Genomic DNA, 26,181 nt, shown 5'->3' with positions numbered 1-26,181 from the left:
ATGTTCCTCATGTTTCCTCATGTTTCCTCATCTCCGCCTCTGATTCTGTTGCCGATCACGTTAAATCAGCGTCCTTTGGTTACCGATCCTCCTGCCACAGTTTCGCCTCATTTACTCTATCAATAACTATTCATAACGTAACTTCATTCCATTAATTGTATTGGATCAATCCACCGGATATTAATTGTCGATATTTACCTATTCTAATGAATGAAGTTTATTTCCGCTCAGATTCCGAGCAGATGTTTCCATTATGGCTGAGGGGTGGAAAACGGGACCAGGACAAAGTACTCCGACAGGAGGGAAAAGTGGAAAAGGGGCAATTCGAAAGGTGATCAACTATATAACTGGCAATGGTAAGGGTTGATGAGGGAATTTACAACTGGTTGCCAACCGGCTGAAACAATATTCTTGTAAATTACTTAATCATATCTTGTATGTTGCAATTTTCATTCACGTTAAATTACATTGTTTTTTTAGCTGAGGAGAAAGATGGAGTCAGACGACTTCTGGCCAGTTATAATGACACAGAGTTACAAGTCATCACCCAGTTCTACCGTCAGAGAATAGAGGAAGCGATGGTTGAACTGGTGGAGAATATCGCCCTGGCACTAATGGCAGAAAATTCACTGAGTGACGAGGAATATGGGGTATGTTGGATTACACCAGTTGCCTCATTTTGCGTCAAAGCGTTGGTCATTTAGAATCGAGAGTAAATCATAGTCGTATCGCAGTATTGTACAGCAAAGGTGGAGGCCACTCGGCCAATCGTGCCTGTGCCGGCTCTTTGAAATGTCTCTCCAATCAGTCCTATTCCCCTCACTCTTTCCCCATTGCCCTGTAAATGTTTCCTCTTCAAGGATTTACCTTTGGAAAGTTACTATTGAACCTGCTTCCACCGCCCTTTCAGGCAGTGCACTCCAAATCATCACAACTCGCTGCATTAAAAAATGTCGCCCCTGGACCTTTTGCACATTACCTTAAATCTGTGTCCTCTGGTTACCGGACTTTCTCCCACTGGAAACAGTTTCTCCTTATTTACTCCATCAAAACTTTTCACGATTTTGAATCCCTCTATTAAATCTTCTTTTAACCGACTCTGCGCTAAGGAGAACAATCCCAGTTTCCCCAAACTCTCCACATAACTTTAGTCCCTCATCCCCGGTACCATTCTAGTAAATCTCTTCTGCACCCTTTCTAAGGCCTTGGCGTCCTTCTAAAGTGTGGTGCCCAGAATTGGACACAATACTCCAGCTGGGGCCTGAACCAGGGTTTTATAAACTTTCAACATTAAAAGTAAAGTATCGATTACATCTTGAGAAGGAGGCCTCAAAGTACAGCAAAATCGGACAGGTCCGAAATTGGAAGCTCAGCCCAATGTGGGCAATTTAAACTTTGGGCGGTGGTGTGAACCGCACACTGCCCAGTCGGTCGCCATTATACACCACGCCAGGTTTTCCCCTACATTATCCCCATTATTTCATGTAGGCGCTCAGATGTTCTTCTCCCCCTCCCCTCTCCAACACTCCCACCATTTCCCAACCAAGAAAGCTGTTAGACAATCACCTACTAGGCCCTTGCTTGTGTCCATTAACCGGCGCCAAGAAATGCACAGAACCATTCTGGAGAGATTGGACAGCCAGGTCTTCCTCAGCTACTCTTGAAAACTTGCAACAATTTCTTGTTCTTGGAAGTTGCGCTGAGCCTGAGTGGAACCCTGCAGGACGCTGCAAGTGAGACACGTGTAATCGGGTGTAAAGCAAAAATACCCAGTGTTAAAAATCGAAGAAACTCGGACGCAAGTGTGTTACGCTGCAACTGAATTTCCTGACTGTTGTACGCATATCTGTCAATCCCTTTCCCTTGAACCTATCACGGCTCATTACAATAGCTCCGCCCCCAGGTTAAAGCACGGTACACTCGAATTTCCTGCAATTGCACTGGCTCAAGATGGGTGTTAAATGAATCCCAGTATTTCAGGCATTGAAGGAAACAATCATCTTTCTTTATTTTATTGCTACTTTCGAGCGATGTTTTACTATTGATCCTCACTGAGGCCTGCTCTGTATTTTCTGTTTCTTTGTAATTCTAAACCTTTCCCCTAACAAGCCACTGAAGGTGATGTTATTTCAGCACAATGGTCGCGGTCTAGTACCATTACAGGTGTCAGCTGTGACTCAGTGAGTAGAACTCTTGCCTTTGAGTCTGCAGGTAGTGGGTACAAGTTCCAGTCCAGAGGGTTGAGCACAAAATCCAGGTGGACACTCACAGTGTTAGTACTGAGGGAGTGCTGCACTGTCACTTGGTGTCGTTTTTTGTTGAAACGTTAAACCGAGGCTCCGTCTGCCCCTGTCTGATGGACATAAAATATCCCACGGCCATTATTTCGCAGAAGAGCAGAGGGAGTTCTTCTCAGTGTCCTGAGCCCGATATTTATCCCTCAACCAACATCACTAAATCAGATTATCTAGTCATTATCACATTGCTTTTTGTGGGATCTTGCTGTGCGCAAATTGGCTGTCGCCTTTTATACATTACAACAGTGACTACACTTCAAAAGTACTTAATTGGGTGTAAAATGCTTTGGGATATCCTGAGGTCGTGAAAGGCGCTATATAATTGCAAAAGTCTAACTTTCCTTTTTCTTTTTATCTTTCTATCTTTCTGTCTTTCTTTCTTCCGCATTATCTCTTGGTGATTGCAGTTCATCAGTCAATCAGTGAAGCACCAACGCAGAAAGGAAGCCACTCGATACCTTCTGGATAGAGTGACGGAAAAGAACGGCCGCGCAGAACGGACATTGTGGGAAACCTTGGTGAAAATGCAGGGAGCCAGGCCAAAGCTGAAATACATATTGAAGGAAATACAGAAGAAAGGTATTGTCCGACACAATGTCTCGAACTGGCCACCGGAAGTGGTTATTTCACTATTTGTCCCAGAGATAAAGCTCAATACTAATGAGGTGAAACGTCTTTCTCAGGTCCGAATCTGCTTCACAACGCACGCTGCAGTCAGGTGGAAGAGAAACTGTCAGGTGATCTGAAAGGTAAGTCAATGGCTCAGCTTCTGAGCCAATGCGATCATCCGATTTATACCACGAGGATCCGGCAGCTGACGAATGGTGATTTCAAACTTAAGACACGAAGCGGGTGAAATTTGATTTAGGCGGGGGCCCAAAACGGGTCCGTATCGCAACTGCCGCCGATATTGGCCCTGCACCCGATATTCACCTCCACTGAAGTATAACGAGCGTTTTATATCACCACCCAAATCGAGTTTCACCACCCCCCACCCCCCAACTGGTACTTAATGTCTGAAGTTTCTGATGCCCCAATGCAAATTGCCCCAGTACTGACCTGTACCAGTCAGAAAGATCACATCTCCACCCCACCCCCGGCCACGCACACCCCCCCCCCCCGAATGTACACAGGGCGTCAATAATAACTTGCAATCGTTTATTTCTTTAGTCATTCTTGAGATGTGGGCGTCGCAGGCAGTTATTGCCCACCCCTAAACTCTCTTGGATACAGCTGAGTTTCTTGCTAAGCCCACCTCAGAGGGCAGTTGAGAGTCAACCACGTTGGTGTGGGGACTGGAGGCGTAAAAAGGTACAGAACGGGTAAGGACTGGAGTCATATATCGGCCCAGAACGGGTAAGGACTGGAGACACAAATAGGCCCAATCCGGGGAAAGACTAGAGTCACAAATAGGCCCAGACTGGGTGAGGACTGGAGTCACATAGATGCCCAGACCGGCTAAGGATTGGAGTCACATATAGGCCCAGAACGGGTAAGGACTGGAGTTACATATAGGCCCAAACCGGGGAAAGAATAGAGTTACATATAGGCCCAGACTGGTTAAGGTCTGGAGTGACGTATAGGCCCAGACCGGGTAAGGACTGGAGTCACATATAGGCCCATACCGGCTAAGGTCTGGAATCACATAGAGGCCCAGACCGGGTAAGGACTGGAGTGACGTATAGGCCCAGACCAGGTAAGGATTGGAGTGACGTATATGCCCAGACCAGGTAAGGATTAGAGTGGCGTATAGGCCTAGACCGGGTAAGGACTGGAGTGGCGTATAGGCCTAGACCGGGTAAGGACTGGAGTCACATATAGACCCAGACCGGGTAAGGACTGGATTCACATACAGGCCCAGACTGGGTAAGGAGTGGAATCGCATATAGGCCCAAACCGAGTGAGGAGTGGAGTCGCAGAAAGGCCCTGACTGAGTAAGGACGGCAGGTTTCCTTCCCCTGAAGGGACATCAGTGAACCAGTTGTGTTTTTATGAAAATCCAACACCTTCCCGGTCACTTTTACCGATTCCAGCTTTTTATTTCCAGCATTTTTAAAACTGATTTCCAATTCTCAAACAGCCCTGGTGGGATTTGAACTCACGTTCTCTGGATTATTAGTCCAGGACTCTGGATTCCAGTTCAGTAACAAAACCACAAAAATTGGCATTAACTCTTTGGGAAGCGAGAGGATAATGGGCTATAGACCCTTTCCTTATCTGTGAGACTGTGCAATAAGGGTTAGTGATTGAAGCAGAGACTATATCTACATTTCAGAATAGGTTAGATCGGTGATTGAAGGAAAGGGAGGGGGTAAATCGATATGGGAACAGGACGAGCAGATGCGATTAGTTATACTGCTCCTGTGGAGGGTGAACACCAACACGGACTGTTCGGGTCCAACTGGCTGTTCCCCCATTGTAATTCTATGAAATTAAATAGAACTACCGAGAAGGTACAGCACAGAAACAGGCCATTCGGCCCAACAGGTCCGTGCTGGTGTTTGTATTCCACAAGACCCTCCTCCCACCATTCCTCATCCTACCCCATCAACGTATCATTTTATTCCTTTCTCCCTCGTGTGTTTATCCCGTATTCAAATCGCGTCCCCTGTTGGTGGGCTCTCAGCCCGTGGTTTCCCTTCCAATAATTCACTTGGCTGTCCCAAATGGGTATAACAAGGATTTATTATAACATCAGCGGAATCATCAATGTACACAGTATTTCAGCGGCAATAACACAATACAAGGTTGGCATTACCCGGTTTCAAGTCTTCTGGTCAACAGCGTAAAACGGGAGATCTCGTTCCGAGCTTTGTTTAGATCCTTTGCGTTTTTTGATTCACACCTTTCGTTATATTTTTGTTGGATCCGCCCACTCTTTCTTTAGCTGAAACTCATCTAAAAGGCACAGCCTGAGTGTCTTTTCCGATTTGTCTTTAAACAGCTTGTTTATTACAAAGATTGCTGGGTCCTTGTTTGCCTCAATTAGGTGTAAATGTCCTCCCATACACTGGATTGATCTTTGTTTGTTGCTTATCAGGTAACAAGTTCGAAGACCCTTAAAGTAATTCAACAGTCAACAGGATTATCTTTATTTCCTTTGTTTTGACAAGACAGAGCTGGTCAAAACTTCTAATCTTATGCTTCCCCGGGCAAACATGTGGTCTCAGGTGACACCGTTTACATGTACACAGCAGAACTTCAATGGCTTGGCTGGGACATGTTTTGACAATTTCATTATACAGGACATACGTTGTTGACAATTGCTTAGTTACAGGCTGGCCATCTCAATGAATGACATCTGTTCTTTGATTAATAGAGATCTCTTATCAGCAGAACAGGCAGTTCTTGTGTTTTTTGATATTCTAGTCTTCTATTTGACCCTTTTGTGCGCAGGGTACTTTTTAAAATAATCTAGCAATTTTTGTTCCGACACAGTATTATTTTACACCAGCTTCCCCTTAAATGCATCTCCGCTATTCTCCCCAACTACTTCCTATGTTAGCGAGTTCCACATTCTCACCATTCCCTGTGTAACGAAGTTTCTCCTGAATTCCCTGCTGGATTTAATGGTGACTGTCTCAAGTTTATGATTCCTAGTTCAGGTCTCCCCGCAAGTGGAAATATCTTCTCTGCATGTACTCTATCAAATCATTTCATAATCTTCAAGATGTCTATCTGGTCAGCCTTCTCTTTTCTATAGGAAGGCGCCGCAGCCTGTTCAATCTTTCCTGACATATATAACCTGATATCATTCCAGTAAATCTTCTTTGCACTTGCTCCAGTGCCTCTCTATCCTTTTTATAACATGGAGACCAGAACTGTTCACAGTGCTCTTAGGGTGTTCTAACCAAGGTTCGATATAAGGTTAACATAACTTCGCTGCTTTTCAATTCTCTCCCTCTAGAAATGAACCCGTGCTTTGTTTATTAACTTGCGTCGCTTCTTTTAGTGATTTGTGCATCTGTACCCCAGATCCCTCTGACCCCTTACCCCATTTAGACTCTTATTTTCCAATGTGGCATCCTTATTCTTCCAACCAAAATGTACCACCTCACACATATCTGTATTGAAATTATTTTGCCAATTACACGCACATTCTGCATGTTTATTAATGTTGCAGTCCTCCTCTGTATTAACTATAACCCCCAATTTGGTGATGTCTGCAAATTTTGTTATTGTACTTCCCGATTCCTAAGTCCACATCGCTTATGTAAATGGTGAACAACAGTGGTCTCAGCACCGATCCTTGTGGAACACCACTTCCCACCTTTTGCCAGTCTGAGTAACTACATTTAATCCCGACTCTCTTTTCTGTTTTGTAGCCAACTTGCTATCCATTCTGCTACTTGTCCACTGAGTCCACATGCTCTGACCTTAGTCAGATGTCTACTATGCGATAGCTTATCGAAGGCTTTTGAAAATCCAAACATATGCTATCTACTGCATCACCATTGTCTACACCTTCTGTTACTTCTTCAAAGAATTCAAAGGTTGACAAAGCATGACCTTCCCTTTTGAATTCCGTGCTGACTACTCTTTATTATATTTTTGGTTTCTACGTGTTTTCTATTACATCTTTGTGTAAGGATTCCATTACCTTTCCTGCCATCGACATTAAGCTAATTGGTCCAAAGATCCGTGGACTGGTTCTATCTCCGTTATTAAATACAGGAGTCACATTAACTGTCCGCCAGTCCTCTGGCACTAGTCCCCTTTCTAATATATTTTATATATATCTGCCGTGCAGCAGAGACAGGGAGATAGACAGGAAGAAAGAGAGACGGGGAGAGAGAGAGAGACAGGGACAGAGACAGAGAGACTGAGGGACAGATAGGAAGAGACAGAGACTGATAGAGATAGAGAGAGAGACTCGAAGAGGGAAAGACAGAGAGTTAGAGATAAGAAGAGAGAGATTCAGAGAGGGAGGGAGAGAGACAAAGAGAGAGAGCAGAGAGAGAGAAACACACAGACACAGAAAGAGAGAGGGAGAGAGAGAGGGACACATAGAGAGAGACAGAGAGAGAGAGACAGAGAGGAAGCGACAGACAGAGAGAGAGAGAGAGGGAGAGACAGAGGGGTAGAGAGCAAAAGAGACAGAGAGAGACAGACAGAGAGACAGAGAGAGAGGGGGGGGCAGAGAGAGACAGAGTGAGACAGGCAGAGAGGGAGGGAGAGAGAGAGACAGAGTGAGACAGAGAGGGAGAGAGGGAAACAAAGCGAGAGAGAGAGCGACAGAGAGCGACATATATATAGAGAGAGCCAGAGATATAGATAATCAGAAAGAGAGAGACAAACAGATAAAAAGTTCCATCCTGCTCCACTCTGTTTATCCCATCGTTCGACACTCCCAAAGGCTTGAAGTCTCCTCTTGAAATGGTGGCCTATAAACTCTTCGAGCCTTAGTCTGAAATTCTGCCATCTTTGTTCTAGCTGAGCTGGTAAAGAATGTCTTTACGACCTTGGCTAAAATAATGGGGAGAGAAACCTCATTCGAATCCAGTACACAATGGTGCTAAATTTCCCGATACAACACTGCAGTCTCAGACACAATGTAAGGAAACTGATTGAGGTACGAGCAGGTTGCGAGCGGCCAGGAAGCAGATTCCAGGGTAATTCTCGGCCTTTTGAATGTTAAAACGAGCGTTTCACTGCGATATGTAACTTTGCGAATGGCAGAAATAGAAGTTTCCTCTTGCAAGCTGGAAAAGGAACAGTGTATGAAACTAGAAATTACTGTTCATCATATTGGGGTAGCAAGTCTGAACGGACCTGTACGATACCCTTAAGATCCCTCACCGCCAACATTAAATGTTGGTACCCGAATAAGGCAGAAGGTCATTTCTAGTCTCTGGCAGGGGAGGGGTAAAATTTTTTAGGGCAAGATGGGCGCTAGCGAATCACCAATCCGTTTTAAACTCCGCCCAATTTCTTTCCATTGGGTGTCATTTTAACTTTTGCCGACGATGCAAATTATGTGATATCGAATTAGCCGCCTGTTGTACACTCCGCCCGATTTTCCTCTCCACTGGAGGCAATGGATGGGAAAATCGGTCCACTTGTAGAACGGGCGACCAATTCGACATCGGCCATTTTACATCATTGCCCAGAGTTAAAATCGCACCCAATGCTAAAGTAAATAGGTGTGGGGTGGAAACTCATCTCGGGAGCTGGTGCAAAACAGGCGGTATTTCATCCACCGTCCGTTATATGTCTCGCCCAATATTGCAGTTCATGGTATTGAATATCAGGCAGGACGTATAACGGACCGTCAATCCGATCGAGATATGTTTCCACCCCGTGGAGCGGCCTGACATGACACGGAGATCGACACTAATGGCGTTGTTAATGTTGCCCCGAAAGATATCCAGAAGCAGCACAAGGAACATCTCTGCTCCCAAAACGAGAGGGTGGCCAAAGGCGCCATCCGAGGAAGGGACAAGGCAAAGAGTTTCTCCGGCACCAATCGCTACACCGAACTGGTAGTTATTTCTTCTCTCCGGGAGCGGAGACTAGTGGAGCACGAGCTGCTGGCCAGAGGCAGGGACCACGAGGAGTGGCAGCAGAAGCATGTGGTCAGTGAACTGGAGAAGATCCGCATCCATCAACTGTTCAGGAGTAGCTTCGGCCACAGCAGCCTGTCTGGGACCTCAGTGGTCAGTGGGGTGGCCGGGATCGGTAAGACCACCATGGTCCAGAAGATGGTCCATGAATGGGCCTTGGGGAACATCTATCCTCAGTTCCAATTCGTCTTTCATTTCAAATTCAGAGACCTCAACGCCGTAAAGGGGAGCACGTCCCTGAAAGACATGGTGTTAGAGTCCTACCCTTATTTGGAAAAGATACTTGGAGAGATATGGATGAGGCCGGAATATCTGCTCTTTGTGTTCGATGGGTTGGATGAGTTCCAGTACAGGATTGATTTCACCGGCCGTGGGGCAAGTCAAGTCTCTGGGCACGGCTGTACAGGGCCCGAAAGCAGATGTGAAGTGTCCGAGATTGTCCGCTGCCTGGTGCAGGAACGGTTGCTGAAAGGATGTTCCGTGCTGCTCACAAGCCGACCAACCGCCCTTGACTCTTTGGAACAGGCCAACATCAACCTCTGGGCCGAGATTCTGGGCTTCCTCGCCGCCGAACGGAAGGATTATTTCAGACGCTTCTTCGGGGACGAGAAACTGTCCGCCGACGTCTTCAAACACGTTGAGGAGAACGAGATCCTGTACACCATGTGCTACAACCCTTCCTACTGCTGGATCACGTGCTCCACCTTAGGCCCGCTCTTCACTCAACCGGAGGGGAAACGACCGCTCCCCAAAACAATCACGCAACTCTTCTCCAACTACGTTTGTAACCTCTTGAGGAACCACTGTCGGGATGTTGAAGACCAGCGGGCCATGTTGCTCCGAGCCGGGGAGATGGCCTACCAGGGAGTTTCCGAGAGGGTCATCGTCTTCAACGAAGATCACTTCCGCCAACACCAGCTGGAGCCCTCTAAGTTCATTTCCGGCTTCATGATGGAGATCCTGGAGAGGGACGAGGAGGCGAGGAATGTTGTCTATACGTTTCTCCATCTCACTATCCAAGAGTTCTTTGCCGCCCTGGCTCAGTACCTGACCCCGAAGCGCCAGAACGTGTTCGAACTCCTTAACTGGGCGTTCAGGAAGGACGACGGCCGCTTTGAGATCTTTCTCCGCTTCGTGGTGGGCCTCTCGTCGCCCGCCTCCGCCGAGCAGCTGGAGGAGATCCTGGGCCCGTTGAACCACCATACCATCTGCCAGGCCGTCGACTGGCTGAAGATCAACGTTCAGGCTGAGATCAAGAGGACAGACAGGAACGAGGGCAAGAGACAGCTCCTCAATCTGTTCCACTACCTGTGCGAGTCTCAGAACAGTGCGCTGGCCCAGCGGACAGTCGGGGCGGTGGAAAGGCTGAACTTCGGGGATTCCAACCCGCGGCTCGCGCTGAGGCTGAGCCCCCTCGACTGCGCCGTGCTCTCCCACGTTGTCCGACTGTGCGAAACTCTGGAGGAGCTGAATTTGGAGAAATGCTACATCCAGGAGGAAGGGGTCAAGCGACTGGTCCCCGCGATGCACAAATGCAAAGTTCTGAGGTATTTATTAACGGGAGAGGGAGGGCTGAAATTGGAAACGAGTAGGGACACAAAAACGGGACAGTGTCCCAGTGTCGCCTGTTAAATGTCCCGGCTGTAATTCACTTAAATAAACTTCAATACGTGCCTTCCTCCAGTTGGGCCCACCGTTCTTCCACTACACATTCCAGGGCCACAAGAGCCTTTTCCTCCTTTCCAGATTTTTGTTGCTTCCCACCTTCTCTGCTATTCTGCTGCAACCAATTCCACCTCCTCTGGACCTGTCTTTTGTTTTAATACTTGTCCGCCCCCTTTTGCCTTGCAACATCATCCACTTTTGCCATTGAATCACTTCTGTGTTCCACCCCATCACAGACCTCTCCCTTTTGCTCTCCCCCCCCCCTTTTCCCTGCCTCTTAATCTGGTTAAAAGCTGTTCATCTCTTAAAAGGTACACTGTTTTTTCTCCGTATATAGTTACGCCAAGCCTTTTTCAAGCACTGGTTCGGCCCCAACTGTCGTATTGTGGCCAATTCTCGGTACTGCACTTTTGGAAGGATGTGAAGGCCTCGGAGAGGATGCAGAGGGGATTTACCAGAATGGTAACAGGGTTGAGGGATTTCAGTTTCGTGGAGAGATTGAGGAAACTGGGGTTGTTCTCCTTAGAGCAGAGAAGGTTAATGGGAGATTTGATAGAAGTGATCAAACTCATGAAGGGTTTGTTGGAGTAAAAATAAGTAGAAACTGTTTCCAGCGGCAGAAGGGTCGTGAACCAGGGGACATGGATTTAAGGTAAGTGGGAAAAGAGCCAGAGGGGAGAAGAGGAGATTTTTTTTGCGCATTCCATTCGGCCCATCGTGCCTGTGCCGGATCTTTGACAGAACTTTCCAATTAGTCCCACACTCCCCCTTTCCTGCAAATTTTTCCCTTCCAGTATTTCTCCAATTCCCCCTTTGAAGTTTATTATTGAATTTGTTTCCACCTCCCTTTAGGCAGTGAATCACAGATCATCACAACTCGCTGCGTAAAAAGAATTCTCCTCATCTCCCCCTCTGGTTCATTTGCCAATTACCGTAAATCCGTGTCCTCTGGTTACTGACCCTCCTGCCACTGGAAACAGTTTCTCCCTATCTCCTCCATCAAAACCCTTCATGATTTTGAACACCTCTTCAAATCTGCTCTTAACCTTCTCTGCTCTAAGGAGAAACTTTCCTGTAAACTGCAAGAGATTTAGATCAGAAGCGAGATTTGTTTTTTTACCTTATCCGTGACACTTTTTCTCTTTGTGTCCAGGCTGAATCACAATAATATCGGAGACGCAGGAGTCAAACTATTATCTCTGGCATTGAGGCACCCGAACTGTAAAACGGAGAGGCTGGAGTAAGTGATGCTCCAGATGTTAATCTAACCCGCCCGGGTCGGGGCAAGTCGGGTCCTGTTTTACACCCCGCCTGATTTTACCGTTGATCAATAGAGTAAAATCAAGCTGGGTGTAAATAGAGGGCTTGACCCAAACTCACTGCTTTAGTTGTAATCACTCATTGTTCTTTAAATATATTGCAAGATCTTACTGCCTTTTCGAGCTTTACTTAATTCCGATATCAATTATTAATCACAGGTGTCGGCAGTGGCTCAGTCGGTAGCGCTCTTGTCTCTCAGTCAGTAGCTTCTGGATAGAAGTCCCACTCCAGACACTTCAGCAGATAATCCAGGCCGACACTCCCTGGTTCCAGTACTGAGGGATCGCTGCACTGCCGGAGGTTAAGTACTGAGGCAGCGCTGCATTGTAGGAGGGTCAGTACTGAGGGAGTGCTGCACTGTCGGAGGTTCAGTGCTGAGGGAGCGCTGCACTGTCGGAGGGGTAGTACTGAGGGAGCGCTGCACTGCCGAAGGGTCAGTACTGAGGCAGCGCTGCATTGTAGGAGGGTCTGTACTGAGGGATTGCTGCACTGTCAAAGGTGCCGTCCTTCAGATAAGACTTTAAACCGAGGCCCCGTCTGCCCCGCTCAGGTGGATGTAAAATATCCAACGGTCACTATTTGGAAGAAGAGCAGGGGGGAGTTCTCCCCCGGTGTTCTGCCCAATATTTATTCATCAACCAACATCACTAAAAACAGATGATCTGATCATTTATCACATTCCTGTTTGAGGGATCTTGCTATGCTTAAATTGGCTGCCTTGTTTCCGACATTGCAACAGGGACTACACTTCACATGAGCACTTCATTGGCTGTGAAGCTTTTTGGGATGTCCTGAGGTGGTGAAAGGCCCTATATATAAATGTCAGTCCTTTCGTTCTTTAGATTGCAGGATAACAATCTGACAGCTGCTGGCATTGAGGATCTCAAGACGGCTTTCAGTATGAACCATTCCGTGACGATGCTGTACCTGGATGGAAACCAATTCACGGACCAATGTGTTCCCGATCTGCGAAACCTCATCCGCAGCTGTAAAAACTTGGAGCTGATTCAGTGAGTCCGAGTGTTAATGATTTTTATTAAATAAGCCCATCCTTTTATGGACAATGCATTTTTTTATAGAATCATAGGTCCCGGTTTTAAAGTGGGGGCGGGGTGAGTGAAGTGAGCCCCGACGGGAGTCTTGGAACCTAAAGACTCGGACCATCCTTAGAAATGATAAATTGGCCTTCGAATGACTGCTGCCCAGATTTACCAGAATGTTACCAGAACTCCAATGGTTAGATTATGAGGAGAGATTACATAAACTAGGATTGCATTCCCTGGAATATAAGGGGTTAAGGGGATGATTTCATTGAGGTTTTTAGGATTTTGAACAGAATTGATAGGGTAGTCAGAGAAAAACTTCTTCCACTGGTGGGGAAGTCAAGGGCAAGGGGAGATAAACCTTCAAATCAGAGCCAGGCCATTCAGGAGAGAAGTTAGGAAACACTTCTCCACACAAATGGTGTTAGAAGTGTGGAACTCTCTCCCGCGAAAAGCAATAGATGCAGGCACTTTAAAATCATTTTAAATCTGAGATCGATAGATTTTTGCTCGCCCAAGGGTATTACTGGACGTGGAGCCGATGCGGGAGGGTGGAGTTTGGAGACAGATCAACCATGATCTGAATGAATGGCGGAACAGGTTCAAGAGGCTGAATGGCCTCCTCCTGTTCCCATGTGCCGATCGTACTATCATAGTATTATAGAATCATACAGCACAGAATGAGGCCATTCGGCGCATCGTGCCTGTGCCGGCTCTTTGAAAGAGTTATCCAATCAGTCCCACTCCCCAGATCCCTGTAATGTTTTTCCCTTCAAGTATTTATCCAATTCCCTTTTGAAAGTAATTATTGAATCTCCATCCGCCAGCCTTTCAGGCCGTGCATTCCAGATCATAAAAACTCGCTGTGTAAAAAAAATGTTTCCTCATATCGCCTCTGGCTCTTTCGTTCTTTTGCCGTTTGGTCACTGGTCACTGACCCTCCTGCTACTGGAATCAGTTTCTCGTTATTTACTCTATCAAAACCCTTCATGATTTTGGAACCTTTATTAATTCTCCCCTTGACTTTCTGTCCTCGAAGGAGAACAATCCCAGCTTCTTTCGTCTCTCCACGTAACTCGAGTCCCTCACCCCTGGTACCATTCTGGCAAATCTCTTCTGCACCCTCTCTAAGACCTTGACATCCTTCTAAAGTGTGGGGCCCAGAATTGTACACGACACTCCAGCTGAGGTCTAACCAGTGGTTTAAAAGGTTCAGGAATAATGTCCTTGTTTTTGGACTCCATGCCTCCATTAATATGAACATATGTTCCAATGTTCTTATGTTCCTTTGATGTTAACGGCTGGGCCTTATTCGTAAAATGTTACTCGCTGACCCTGCCCTAACTTGGCCAGCTCCACTCCCTGGCCGATGGGCGGGAGCAGGAATACGGCGGCAGGAAGCCGCAGCCGGGGACCCAGTTAAGTGTTGAGGGGTGGAACGGGCTGAGGGTGGGGGTGCTGGGCGCCTATGGTCGCGATCGCCATGGAGCAAACGAGGCCCAATGATTCATTGTGTGGCCCGCAGGAGCAGTCAAGCCCCTCCTGGCACAAGGAGGGCACCTGAAATTAAAATTTAATTGCTCACCTGCCTGGGTACTCTTCTAGCCCACTGACCCCATCAGGGCAGGTCTGGCCTGTCCGGGAATTGGTCGCTGCTCCCCAGACTCAGGCCTCTGACCAATATTTCAGATCAGGTCCCGGTGACCGAGCTGTCTCTTGGGTGTCCCTCTCGCCTGATCGAAAGAGATGGTTAAGGTTAGGACTCTTCCCTCATTTTAACTGTTTTAACCCTCACATTTACCTGAGGAAGGAGGAAGCCTCCGAAAGCTTGTAGATTTCAAATAAAAATTGTTGGACTATAACTTGGTGTTGTAAAATTGTTTACTCATTTTAACTGCCCGCCAAACTTTCGCCAGTGCCTTCCGGGCGGAGGGGGAAGTTAAAATCGTGTATCTGGAAGTAAATATTGATCTTGGGCCGTATCGATTCTACCAATCACTATACGGTTATCAATGGACCAACTAACAGGTGTCAGATGCAATAATGCCAATTCACACCACTGCCCAATACTAATTTCCTCCCCACAGAATGACACAGCACACAAGGAAGACATTCGGCCCATTGTGCCTGTGCTGGCCCTTTGAAAGAGCTCTCCGATTAGTCTTTCCCCCGCCCGCACACCCCCCCTTCCCAACTACCGCTCCTAGAATCACAGAATGGTTGCAGCACAGAAGTAGGCCATTCGGCCCATCGAGCCTACGCCAGATCTCAGCAAGAGCAATCCGGCTAATCCCACACTTCCGCCCTTTCTTTCTAGCCCTTCAGTATTTTCTCCTTTAGGTTCCTATCTAATTCCTTTTTGAAAGCCACGATTGTATCTGCCTACTCTACCCCCTCGGGCAGTGCATTCCAGATCCTAAACATTCGCTGCATAATAAAGTTTTTCCTCATATCGCCTTTGGTTCTTTTGCCAATCACCTTAAACCTGTGTCCACTGGTTCATGACTCTTCCACCAGTGGGAACAGTTGTTCTTTATTTACTTTGTTTAGACCCCTCATCATTTTGAACACCTCCATCAAATCTCCTCTCAACCTTCTCTGCTCCAAGGAGAACAATCCCAGCGTTTCCAGTCTATCCACGTAATGAGGTCACTGATCCCTGGAACCATTCTTTCCCCATAGTCCTGCAAAGTTGTCTTTTTCAAGAATTTCCCGAATTCCCTTTTTACAGTATAAAGGGGACTATTTTGTAATTTAAATATTAACGAGTGTCTCTGGCATTTTGACCGAATGGATCAGTCGCCTGTTTAATCCTTTACCTCTGTTTCAGAGTATGGAGGAATCAGTTCAGTTCAGAGGGACAGAGACAGCTCAGATCTCTGAGGGAGTGCAGGCCCGGGCTGCGAGTGTTTGTGTGATCACAGGCAGCGATTGTCCATTTGATCTGTTAAGACAGCACGGAATGCACTTTTCCAAAGTTCATAATCAATAAAATAATAAACACCGATGATTAACCTGAATCCAAAACATCAAAGGTTTGTAGTGTGAAATAAAACTGGAAATACTTGAAGTGGTAAATGGACTCTCATTATTATTAAAGAGAAAATATGAGAGCAACTTTCAGACCGAGATCCTGGGTCAGAATTGCTTTCTTTTAAAGGAAGTAAAATACACTTTTTTCAATCATTATCGGGAGGTGGGGGTGTCGCTGACAAGGCAGGCATTTATCGCCCATCCCTAGTTGCCCCCTGAGAAGGTGGTTGTGACGGGCCTTCTTCTTGAACCAGTTGCTGTCCGTGTGGTGAAGATTGTCCCACAGTGACTTTCGGTCAGGGAGATCCAACATTCTGACCCAGCAACGATGTACAGCACATAGAGGGTAAGAGAGAACCAACTCCCGTCTGGTCCTGTACGTCTCGTGTGTGTCTTACTGTCAGCTCCTGTCCATTTACAGGTCACACATAGCGGGTAAAAGAGATCCAACTCCCGTCTGGTTCTGTCCGTCCCTTATTTGCCGCAGTGTCAGCTCCTGTACATGTACAGCACACACAGTGGGTAAAAGGGAACGATTCGGTCCCGTCCGATACTGTACGGGTCTCAGTGTCAGCTCCTGTACATGTACAGTACACACAGTGGGTAAAAGGGAACACATCGCTTCAATTGTAATGTTCAGTGTACCGGTTATTTGAGGGGTTCAGTCCCTAAACGGGCTGTGTTTGGACAGACACTTTTTAAAGTAAAGGGTTGCGTTTAATTTATAGAGGTGGGAGCAATCCGTGTCTGGGACACAATCGCCCTGTGAAATACAGAACTTTGATCACACTATGGTGCGTTTGGATTTATAGGGGACAAGGTTTAACTGCACTGGGCTAGATTGTTTAGTTAAAATCAATCATTGACGGAGTCCTTCGGAACAGGATGGGAGTTGCTTCTCTCTCTCTCTCTCTCTTTGTAAAGATCCTGAGGCGGTGAAACTCCCTGACAAACTGTTCAAAGAAACACACACAACGCACATGGGGAATATACAAAAACCTGGGACTGGAAATGAGCCTCCCACCAACAGAGCAGAGAGACGGAGGAAATCAACAAACCTTCAAGATCTGGATCTGTTGTGTCCTTTGAGCAGGTTCTGGTTAACTTTAGTTCATTAAATGTAACACACACACACACACACACACATACACGCACGCACACAAGCACACACGTGCGTACACATAGACGGAGAGGGAGAGAGATTGAAGAGACAGCTGTCCCTTTTACAAGCATTGGGTTCGAATTGAGCTGAGCTGTGCTCCAAATGAATATGCGATTAAAATATCGAATTCCAATCAATTTGCTCCCGAGCTCCCCACGTGTCTGTGTGGTTACATTACAATACAATTTCACATGAAGACCGAAAATGGCTTCTGAATTCACAGCTATTTATTTTTGAGTCGTAGGTGCATCTTTTCAAAAATAAAACTTAAAACTAAGAAAATCGTTTACAGCTGCTTTCATATTTGGACAATCTACATGCTGCAGGGCGCTCCCTGCAAGTGCTTTTAATTTCAATTAAGACATTGTCAGGCTCTGAATTAGATATTTGTGGGTTCAAGTCCAAGATACTTGAGCACAAAATCTAGGCAGACACTCCCAGTACAGTACTGAGGGAGTACTGCACTGCCGGAAGTGCCGTCCTTCAGATGAGACGTAAATTGAGGCCCCGTCTGCCCTCTCAGGTGGACGTAAAAGATCCCATGGCAGTATTTCGTAGAAGAGCAGGGGGAGTACGCCCCGATGTCCTGGCCCACATTTCTAAAACACAGCTTATCTGGTCATTATCACCTTGCTGTTTGTGGGATCTTGCTGTGCACAAATTCGCTGCCGCCTTTCCCACCTTACAACAGTGACTATAACCTCGAAAATGCTTCATTGGCTGTAAAACGCTTTGGGATATCCTGAGGTGGTGAAAGGCGCTGTATAAATTGAGTCTTTCCTTCTTTACCCTCACTCCAAGGCAAAATCAAGACAGATGTATTACCCGGGACAAAGTGACCCAAACTTTTTTGATTCGATGAAATGAATATTCATATTTCCAGTTTAGAAGGTCACTTTATGAAGTTTCTGCTGGTTAACACGCACGTTTACCATTTCATAGTCTGTTCTCACTGCTGGTAATAAGTTCAAAAGCTGTCGGAAATTCACTCAAATTCCGGACATCTCTCTCTCTCTCTCTCTCACTGTTTCTCTCTTACTCTCTCTCTCTCTCTCTCTCTCTGTCACTGTCACTCTCTCTCTGTCTCTCTCTATCCCTCTCTCGAACCCTCTCGCTCTATCACTCTCTGTTTCTGTCTTTCTCTCTCCCCCTCTCTCTCTCTGCATGGCTCAGTCTCTGTCTCTTTCTCTCTCTCTCTATCTCTCTATCTCTCTCCAGGACTGTCCTGGATGCTCCAGGGATGGATACGGGCTATGTTACGGAGGTGGAAGCAGGCGGTCTTGATGATGGAGCGGATATGATATGTCTCTCTGTCTCTGAAACTCTGTCTCTCTGTCTGTCTCTTTGTCTCTCTCTGACTATCTCTCTGTCTCTCTCGATATCTCTATTTCTCCGTTTGCCTAACTTTCTCCCTCTCTGTCTGTCTCTGTCTATATCTGTGTCTGTGTGTCTCTCTCGATCTCTCTCTCCCTGTTTCTCTCTGTCTGCCTCTCTCTGTCGCTCTCGCTCTTTGAATCGCTCTCTTTATCTCTCTCTCTCTCTCTGTCTGTCCTTCTCCCCCTCATTCCTTCTCTCTCTCTGTCTGTCTCTCCCTTTCTGTCTATCTTGCGCTGTCTCTCTCTCTTTCACTCTTTCCTCCCTCTCTCCACCTCTCTCTCATAGAAACATGGACAATAGGAGCAGAATTAGGCGATTCGGCCCGCCGAGCCTGCTCCACCATTCAATATGATCATGGCTGATCCTCTATCTCAATACCATATTCCCACACTCTCGCCATACCGCTTGATGCCTTCCGTGTCTCGAAATCTATCTATGTCCTTCTTAAACATAATCAGTGGCCTCCACAGCCTTCTGTGGTCGAGAATTGCACAGGTTCACCACCCTCTAAATGATGAAATGTCTCCTCATCTCAGTCTCAATGTCCTACGCCGTATCGTGAGACAGTGCCCCCCACCCCGATCTGAACCCTCCAGCTAAGGGAAACATTCTCCCTGCATCCAGTCTGTCCAGCCCTGCAATAATTTTATACGTTTCAATGAGATCCCATCTCATTCTTCTAAACTCGAGTGAATACAGGCCTAGTCAACCCAATCTCTCCTCATACGACATTCCTGCCATCCCATGGATCAGTCTGGTGAACCTTTGCTGCACTCCCTTTATGGCAAGTACATCCTTCCTTAGGTAAGGAGACCAAAACTGCACACAATACTCAAGGTGTGGCATCACCAAGGCCCTGTATAACTTCAGTAAGACATCCATGCTCCTGTATTCAAATCCTCTTGCAATGAAGGCCAACATACCATTTGCCTTCCTAACTGCTTGCTGCACCAGCATGTTTGCGCTCAGCGACTGTTGTACAAGGACACCCAGGTCCCTTTGTACATCAATACTTCCCAATCTATCACCATTTAAATAATACTCTGCCTTTCTGTTTTTCCTTCCAAAGTGGATAACTTCATATTTAACCACATTTAATGGTATTAGACAGGAACTTTCAGAAGTTGATTGGGAGAGTCTGTTGGCAGGCAAATGGACGTCTGGTAAGTGGGAGGCTTTTAAAAGTGTGTTAACCAGGGTTCAGGGTAAGCACATTCCTTATAAAGTGAAGGGCAAGGCTGGTAGAAGCAGTGAACCTTGGATGACTCGAAAGATTGAGGCCCTAGTCAAAAAGAAGAAGGAGGCATATGACATGCATAGACAGCTGGGATCAAATTGATCCCTTGAAGCGTATAGAGATTGCCGGAGTAGAGTTAAGAGAGAAATCAGGAGGGCGAAAATGAGATTGCTTTGGCAGATAAGGCAAATGAGAATCCAAAGAGCTTCTACAAATACATAAAGGACAAAAGAGTAACTAGGGAGAGAGTAGGGCCTCTTCAGGATCAACAAGGTCATCTATGTACGGAACCACAAGAGATGGGTGAGATCCTGATTGAATATTTCACATCGGTATTTACGGTTGAGAAAGGCATGGATGTTAGGGAACTTGGGGAAATAAATAGTGATTTCTTGAGGTGTGTACATATTACAGAGAGGGAGATGCTGGAAGTCTTAACGCGCATCAAGGTAGATAAATCTCCAGGACCTGATGAAATGTATCCCAGGACGTTATGGGAGATTAGGGAGGAAATTGCGGGTCCCCTAGCAGAGATATTTGAATCATCGACAACTACAGGTTTGGGGACTGAAGATTGGAGGGTAGCAAATGTTGTGCCCTTGTTTAAGAAGGGCGGCAGGGAAAAGCCTTGGAACTACAGACCGGTGAGCCTGACATCTGTAGTGGGTAATTTGTTGGCGGGTATTCTGAGGGACAGGATCGACAGGCATTTGGAGAGGCAGGGACTGATTAGGAACAGTCAGCATGGTTTTGTGAGAGGAAAATCATGTCTCACGAATGTGATTGAGTTCTTTGAAGGGGTAACCAAGAAGATAGATGAGGGCTGTGCAGTAGACGTGGTCTACATGGACTTTAGCAAAGCCTTTGACAAGGTACCGCATGGTAGGTTGTTACATAAGGTTAAATCTCACGGGATCCAAGGTGAGGTAGCCAATTGGATACAAAATTGGCTTGACGACAGAAGACAGAGGGTGGTTGTAGAGGTTTGTTTTTCAAACTGGAGGCCTGTGACCAGCGGTGTGCCTGAGGGATCGGTGCTGGGTCCGCTGTTATTTGTTATTTATATTAATGATTTGGATGAGAATTTAGGAGGCATGGTTAGTGAGTTTGCAGATGACACCAAGATTGGTGGCATTGTGGACAGTGAAGAAGGTTATCGAGGATTGCAACGGGATCTTGATAAATTGGGCCAGTGGGCCGATGACTTGCAGATGGAGTTTAATTTAGATAAATGTGAGGTGATGCATTTTGGTAGATCGAATCGGGCCATGACCTGCTCCGTTAATGGTAGGGCGTTGGGGTGAGTTATAGAACAAAGAGAGCTATGAGTACAGGTTCATAGCTCCTTGAAAGTGGAGTAACAGGTGAATAGGGTGGTGAAGAAGGCATTCGGCATGCTTGGTTTCATTGGTCAGAACATTGAATACAGGAGTTGGGATGTCTTGCTGAAGTTGTACAAGACATTAGTAAGGCCACAATTGTACAGTTCTTGTCACCCTATTATAGAAAAGATATTATTAAACTAGAAAGAGTGCAGAAAAGATTTACTAGGATGCTACAGGGACTTGATGGTTTGACTTATAGGGAGAGGTTGGATGGACTGGGACTTTTTTCCTTGGAGAGTAGGAGGTTAAGGGGTGATCTTATAGAAGTCTATAAAATAATGAGGGGCATAGATAAGGTATATAGTCAAAATATTTTCCCAAAGGTAGGGGAGTCTATAACGAGGGGACATAGATTTAAGGTGAGAGGGGTGAGATTCTAAAGGGTCCAGAGCGGCAATTATTTCACTCAAAGGGCGGTGAGTGTCTGGAACGAGCTGCCAGAGGCAGTAGTAGAGGCGGGTACAATTTATCTTTTAAAAAGCATGGGTAAAATGGGTATATTGGGGGTATGGGCCAAGTGCAGGCAATTGGGACTAGCTTCGTGGTATAAACTGGGCGACATGGACATGTTGGGCCGAAGGGCCTGTTTCCATGTTGTAAACCTCTCTGATTCTATTCTATGATTTTACTGCATCTGCCATGCATTTGCCCGCTCACTGAACTTATCTAAATCGCCTTGAAGCCTCTTTGCATCCTCTCTATACTCTCCCTGACTCTATTCTCTATCCCCTCTCTGACTCGCTCTCTCTTTCCTCCCTCCTACTCTCTCTCTATCCTCTCTCTGTCTCTCCCTTTATCTTTTCTTTGACTCTCTTTCCATCCTCTCTCTGACTCTCTCTATCCTCTCTCTGTCTCTCTCTCTCCTCTTTCTCTAACCTCTCTGTCTCTCCCTCTATCTTTTCTTTGACTCTCTTTCCATCCTCTCTTTGACTCTCTCTATCCTCTCTCTGTCTCTCTCTCTCCTCTTTCTCTATCCTCTCTCTGTCCCTCTATCCTCTGTCTCTCTATCCTCTCTCTGTCTCTCCTCTCTCTAGCTTCCTGTCTCTCTCTCTCCCTGTCTCTCTCGCTCTGTCTCTCTCTCTCCCCTTCTCTCTCTCCCTCTGACTCTCTATCCTCTCTTTGACTCTCTCTCTCTCTCGCTCTCTCACTCCCTCTCCGTCTCTCTCTCTCTCTCTCTCTTCTCTCTCTCCCACTCCGTCTCTCTCTCTGTCTCTGACTCTCTATCCTCTCTTTGACTCTCTCGATCCTCTGTCTATCTCTGTCCAGAGCAACATACTTCTCTCTCTCTGACTCTCTCCCTCTCTCTCTATCCTCTCTCGGAATCTGTCTCTATCCTCTCTCTAACTCTCTCTCTCTATATCCTCTCTCTGACTCTCTCTATCCTCTCTCTGACTCTCTCTCTATCCTCCCTCCGACTCTATATCCTCTCTCTGACTCTCTTTCTCTCTATCCCCTTTCTGACTCTTTCTCTTTCCTCCCTCTGGCTCTCTCTCCATCCTCTCTCTGACTCTCTCTTCCTCTATCCTTTCTCTGTCTCTCTCTCTATCCTCTCTCTTTCTCTCTTGATCTTCTCTCTGTCTCTCTCTCTATGACTCTCTTTGACTCCCTATCCTCCCTCTGTCTCCCTCTCGATCCTCTCTCTATCTCTCTCTCTCTCTATCCTCTCTCTCTCTCTGTGTCTCTATCTCTCCCTGTCGCTCTCACTCTCTCTCTGTCTCTCTATCCTCCCACTGACTCTATATCCTCTCTCTATCTCTCTCGCTCTCTCTTGCTCTCGCTCTCTCTTGCTCTCTCTCTCTCCGTCTATTTCTCTTTGACTCTCTATCCTCTCTCTGACTCTCTCTATCCTCTCTCTGACTCTCTCTCCATCCTCTCTCTGTCTCACTTTCTATCTTCTCTCTGACTCTCTCTCTCTATCCTCTCTCTGTCTTTCTCTCTAGCCTCTCTCTGACACTCTCGCTATCCTCCCTCTGTCTCCCTCTCGATCCTCTCTCTATCTCTCTCTCTCTATCCTCTCTCTCTCTGTGTCTCTATCTCTCCCTGTCTCTCTCACTCTCTCTCTGTCTCTCTATCCTCCCACTGACTCTATATCCTCTCTCTATCTCTCTCGCTCTCTCTCGCTCTCTCTCTCTCTCCGTCTATTTCTCTTTGACTCTCTATCCTCTCTCTGACTCTCTTTCTCCTCTCTCTCTCCAGGCGTGTCCCGGAAACTCCAGGAATTAAATATTAATCTCCTGGACACGGTTGTGAGCAAATATTCAAGAGAATAATTATAGGAATTTGTAAAGAATGTGTATTAAAACAATTACTTTGAACACATTTGTTCATCAGTGATAAAAATAGTGAAAAAAAAGACTATTTGACCCGGTGTTGGGTGAAGGGAACTTGGTGCGAGTTTCGGATCAGCTGGAGTTTACGGATGGTGGAAGATTGGAGGCTGGCCAGGAGAGCATTAGACTAGTGAAGCCTGGAGGTGAAAAAGGCATGATGAAGGTTTCAGCAGCAGATGAGCTGAGGCAGGGGAGAAGACGGGCGCTGTTACTGAGGTGGAAATAGGCGGCCGTTGTCATGGAGAGGATATGATATGTCACTCTGTCTCTCTGATTCTGTCTTTCTGTCTCTGTTTCAGGACAGTACAGAGGGAGAGCTGCACTCTCCAAAACAAACCTTATCCTCAATCTTAAGCCTTTTTCTCAATCTTTCCCTTCTCCTCAATCTGACCCTTTCTCCGGAACCTGATCAGTTCTCATCAAGCTGCCCTTTCTCCTAAATCTGATGCCCCTCTCCTCAATCCTCTGTATGTTCCTTCTTTGCAATCTGATATGGATCAATTTCAATTTCAGAACTGAGATCGATACATTTTTGTTGGGTAAGGGACATGGAGCAAAAGCGGGTAAATGGAATTAAGGTACGGATCAACCAGGAAACAATTGAATGACAGAATGTGCTCGAGGGGCTGAATGGCCCACTCCTGTTCCCTCGGTTCATCACCTGCCTTTTCGATTCAAAGGTTAACTGCCCTACAAACAGTTTTAAGATGCTCTGTTTTAATCTCCACGAGAGTTAATCAATAATCACCGAAACAATAAGAAATGCAGAGAATGAAATCTGAAGGAATAGTGGGTTGGAAGCGGGCCTCGGCAAAGATTTTCCAACATTTTTAAACGGGTAAAAAAGTTCTCCTTGAGTGAATGAAGTTCAGTTCCCTCCTCCCTGACTCTGGTGGGCAGCTGTTGTGCAGTGAACCTGGGAATCGGCTAATCTCACCGAGACCTCTCCATGGGGTTGTAACTGTGCACCTGGGAATCGGCTATTCTCACCCTGACCTCTCCCTGGTGTTATACCTGTACACCTGGGAATCGGCTTTTCCCACCCAGACGTCTCCCTGGGGTTGGACCTGTAAACCTGGGAATCGGCTATTCCCACCCAGACCTCTCCCTGGGTTTGTACCTGTAAACCTGGGAATCGGATATTCCGGACCAGACCTCTCCGTTGTGTTGTACCTGTGCACCTGGGAATCGGCTATTCCCACCCAGACCTCTCCCTGGGGTTGTACTTGTACACCTGGGAATCGGATTTTCCCACCCAGACCTCTCCCTGGTGTTATACCTGTGCACCTGGGAATCGGCTATTCCAACCCAGATCTCTCCCTTTGGTAGTACCTGTAGACCTGGGAATCGGCTTTTCAATTGGTTTGTAGCTGTACTCCTGTAAATCGGTTTTTCCCGCCCTGTCACTGACTCTCACGATGTTCACTGATTTAGTTCTCAGTGCTGAAACTGGGGTATGCCCAAGACCAGACACTCTTACTCTGATATCTTTATATACATTGTACCTGCAATCCTGTTCATTTGTTGATATCTGTAGAGTGGTTCATTCCTACAGATTTACTTATATTTCATTCTATACTGGTGTTAGCTGGGCCTCAGTGGCAGCAAAATCGCTTCTGAACCAGTACTTTATCTTTTATAAGCCCCCGTTAGAACGCTGGGATTTAGTTACCCAACAAATCCATGCAGAGGAATCAGATGAAACTTTAACCCCTTCACCTTACCTCCTCACGAAGATACCGTCTGGGTTTAACCTCCCAGTCCATGTCTAGATATGAAGGATGCCTAATATTGCTCGCTGAACTGTCTTACATCTCCGGGTTCGGATTGAATGAGTTCACATCTCCGACCATTAATTAGGACCCCCACAAGCTACTGAGTAAATGAATTAAGGCACTCTTGCCTCATTTTCCAGTCGTTATATGATGCACCTGATATTCAGTCTATTGAAGTCAATGCAATTAAATATCGGACGGAGCGTAAAACACGCCACTACCACAATACCGTCTGTTTTGCAACCAATTCCATGTCCAATTCCACGCCCACGATCTTAAAATTACAGCTCCGGCAGTCCACACAAAAGGTAATTTACATCTGAGCCTCTCTCCCACAAAAGGCTGTGGTTGCTGGGTCAATTGCAACTTTCAAGTCTGAGGTCGATACATTTTGGTAAGATAAGGGCATCAAGTAATCTGGAGAAAGGCGGGTAAGTGTCGTTGCGATACAGATCAGCCATTATCCAATTGAATGCAGGAAAAGGTTCGATGGGCTGAACGGCCTACTCCTGTCCCTATCTAACATTAAAGAAGGTAACGTTTCTCATTTCCCTCTGAGGTGTGAAAATCGACTTGGGCATGGTCGCAAAACAGGCGGTATCGCATCTGCCGCCCGTTCCACGTCCCGTCCAATAATCAATCCCATTGTCTTAAATAGTACTGAATGTTGCGCGTGTCCTATAACGGTCAGCATATGTGATTTCGCCTATTCTGCCTCCCCCATCTATGGCAAATTTCAGTAAAAGTGCCCACGAATGCCTGTATCTGCAATCTTCTCATTCAACAATTTATCATATCTCGTTATAATTGGCTACTCTTAATTTGGCAGATCATTTTAAGAAATTAACCGTTTCACTCTTCACTCTCAGGTCCATCAGTTATTGGAAACGATGTTGAGTCTGTGTCAACAAGGCGCATTTCGTCCGGGAAAGTACATCATTTTCCAAACTTCACTGGATACATGCGTAGTGCCGGAGGATTGGAGGACTGCTAA

At 46.4% G+C, this 26,181-nt stretch overlaps 1 protein-coding gene across 1 annotated transcript; it reads left to right on the top strand.

Annotated features, from left to right (window-relative positions):
* Positions 1-578: 578 nt before the first annotated feature.
* On the top strand, positions 579-26,181 carry LOC137318099 (NACHT, LRR and PYD domains-containing protein 3-like). The gene is made up of 8 exons (XM_067981074.1): positions 579-650; positions 2,705-2,876; positions 2,981-3,046; positions 8,661-10,448; positions 10,943-11,177; positions 11,679-11,765; positions 12,688-12,833; positions 26,057-26,181. The coding sequence occupies exons 1-8, from the start codon at positions 579-581 to the stop codon at positions 26,179-26,181; spliced, it is 2,691 nt and encodes an 896-aa protein (XP_067837175.1).

This window comes from Heptranchias perlo, unplaced genomic scaffold, assembly GCF_035084215.1.
Source record: "Heptranchias perlo isolate sHepPer1 unplaced genomic scaffold, sHepPer1.hap1 HAP1_SCAFFOLD_65, whole genome shotgun sequence".
Classification (NCBI taxonomy): domain Eukaryota; kingdom Metazoa; phylum Chordata; class Chondrichthyes; order Hexanchiformes; family Hexanchidae; genus Heptranchias; species Heptranchias perlo.
Note: the sequence above shows the minus strand (reverse complement) of the source record. Positions and strands in the feature narration are given on the sequence as shown.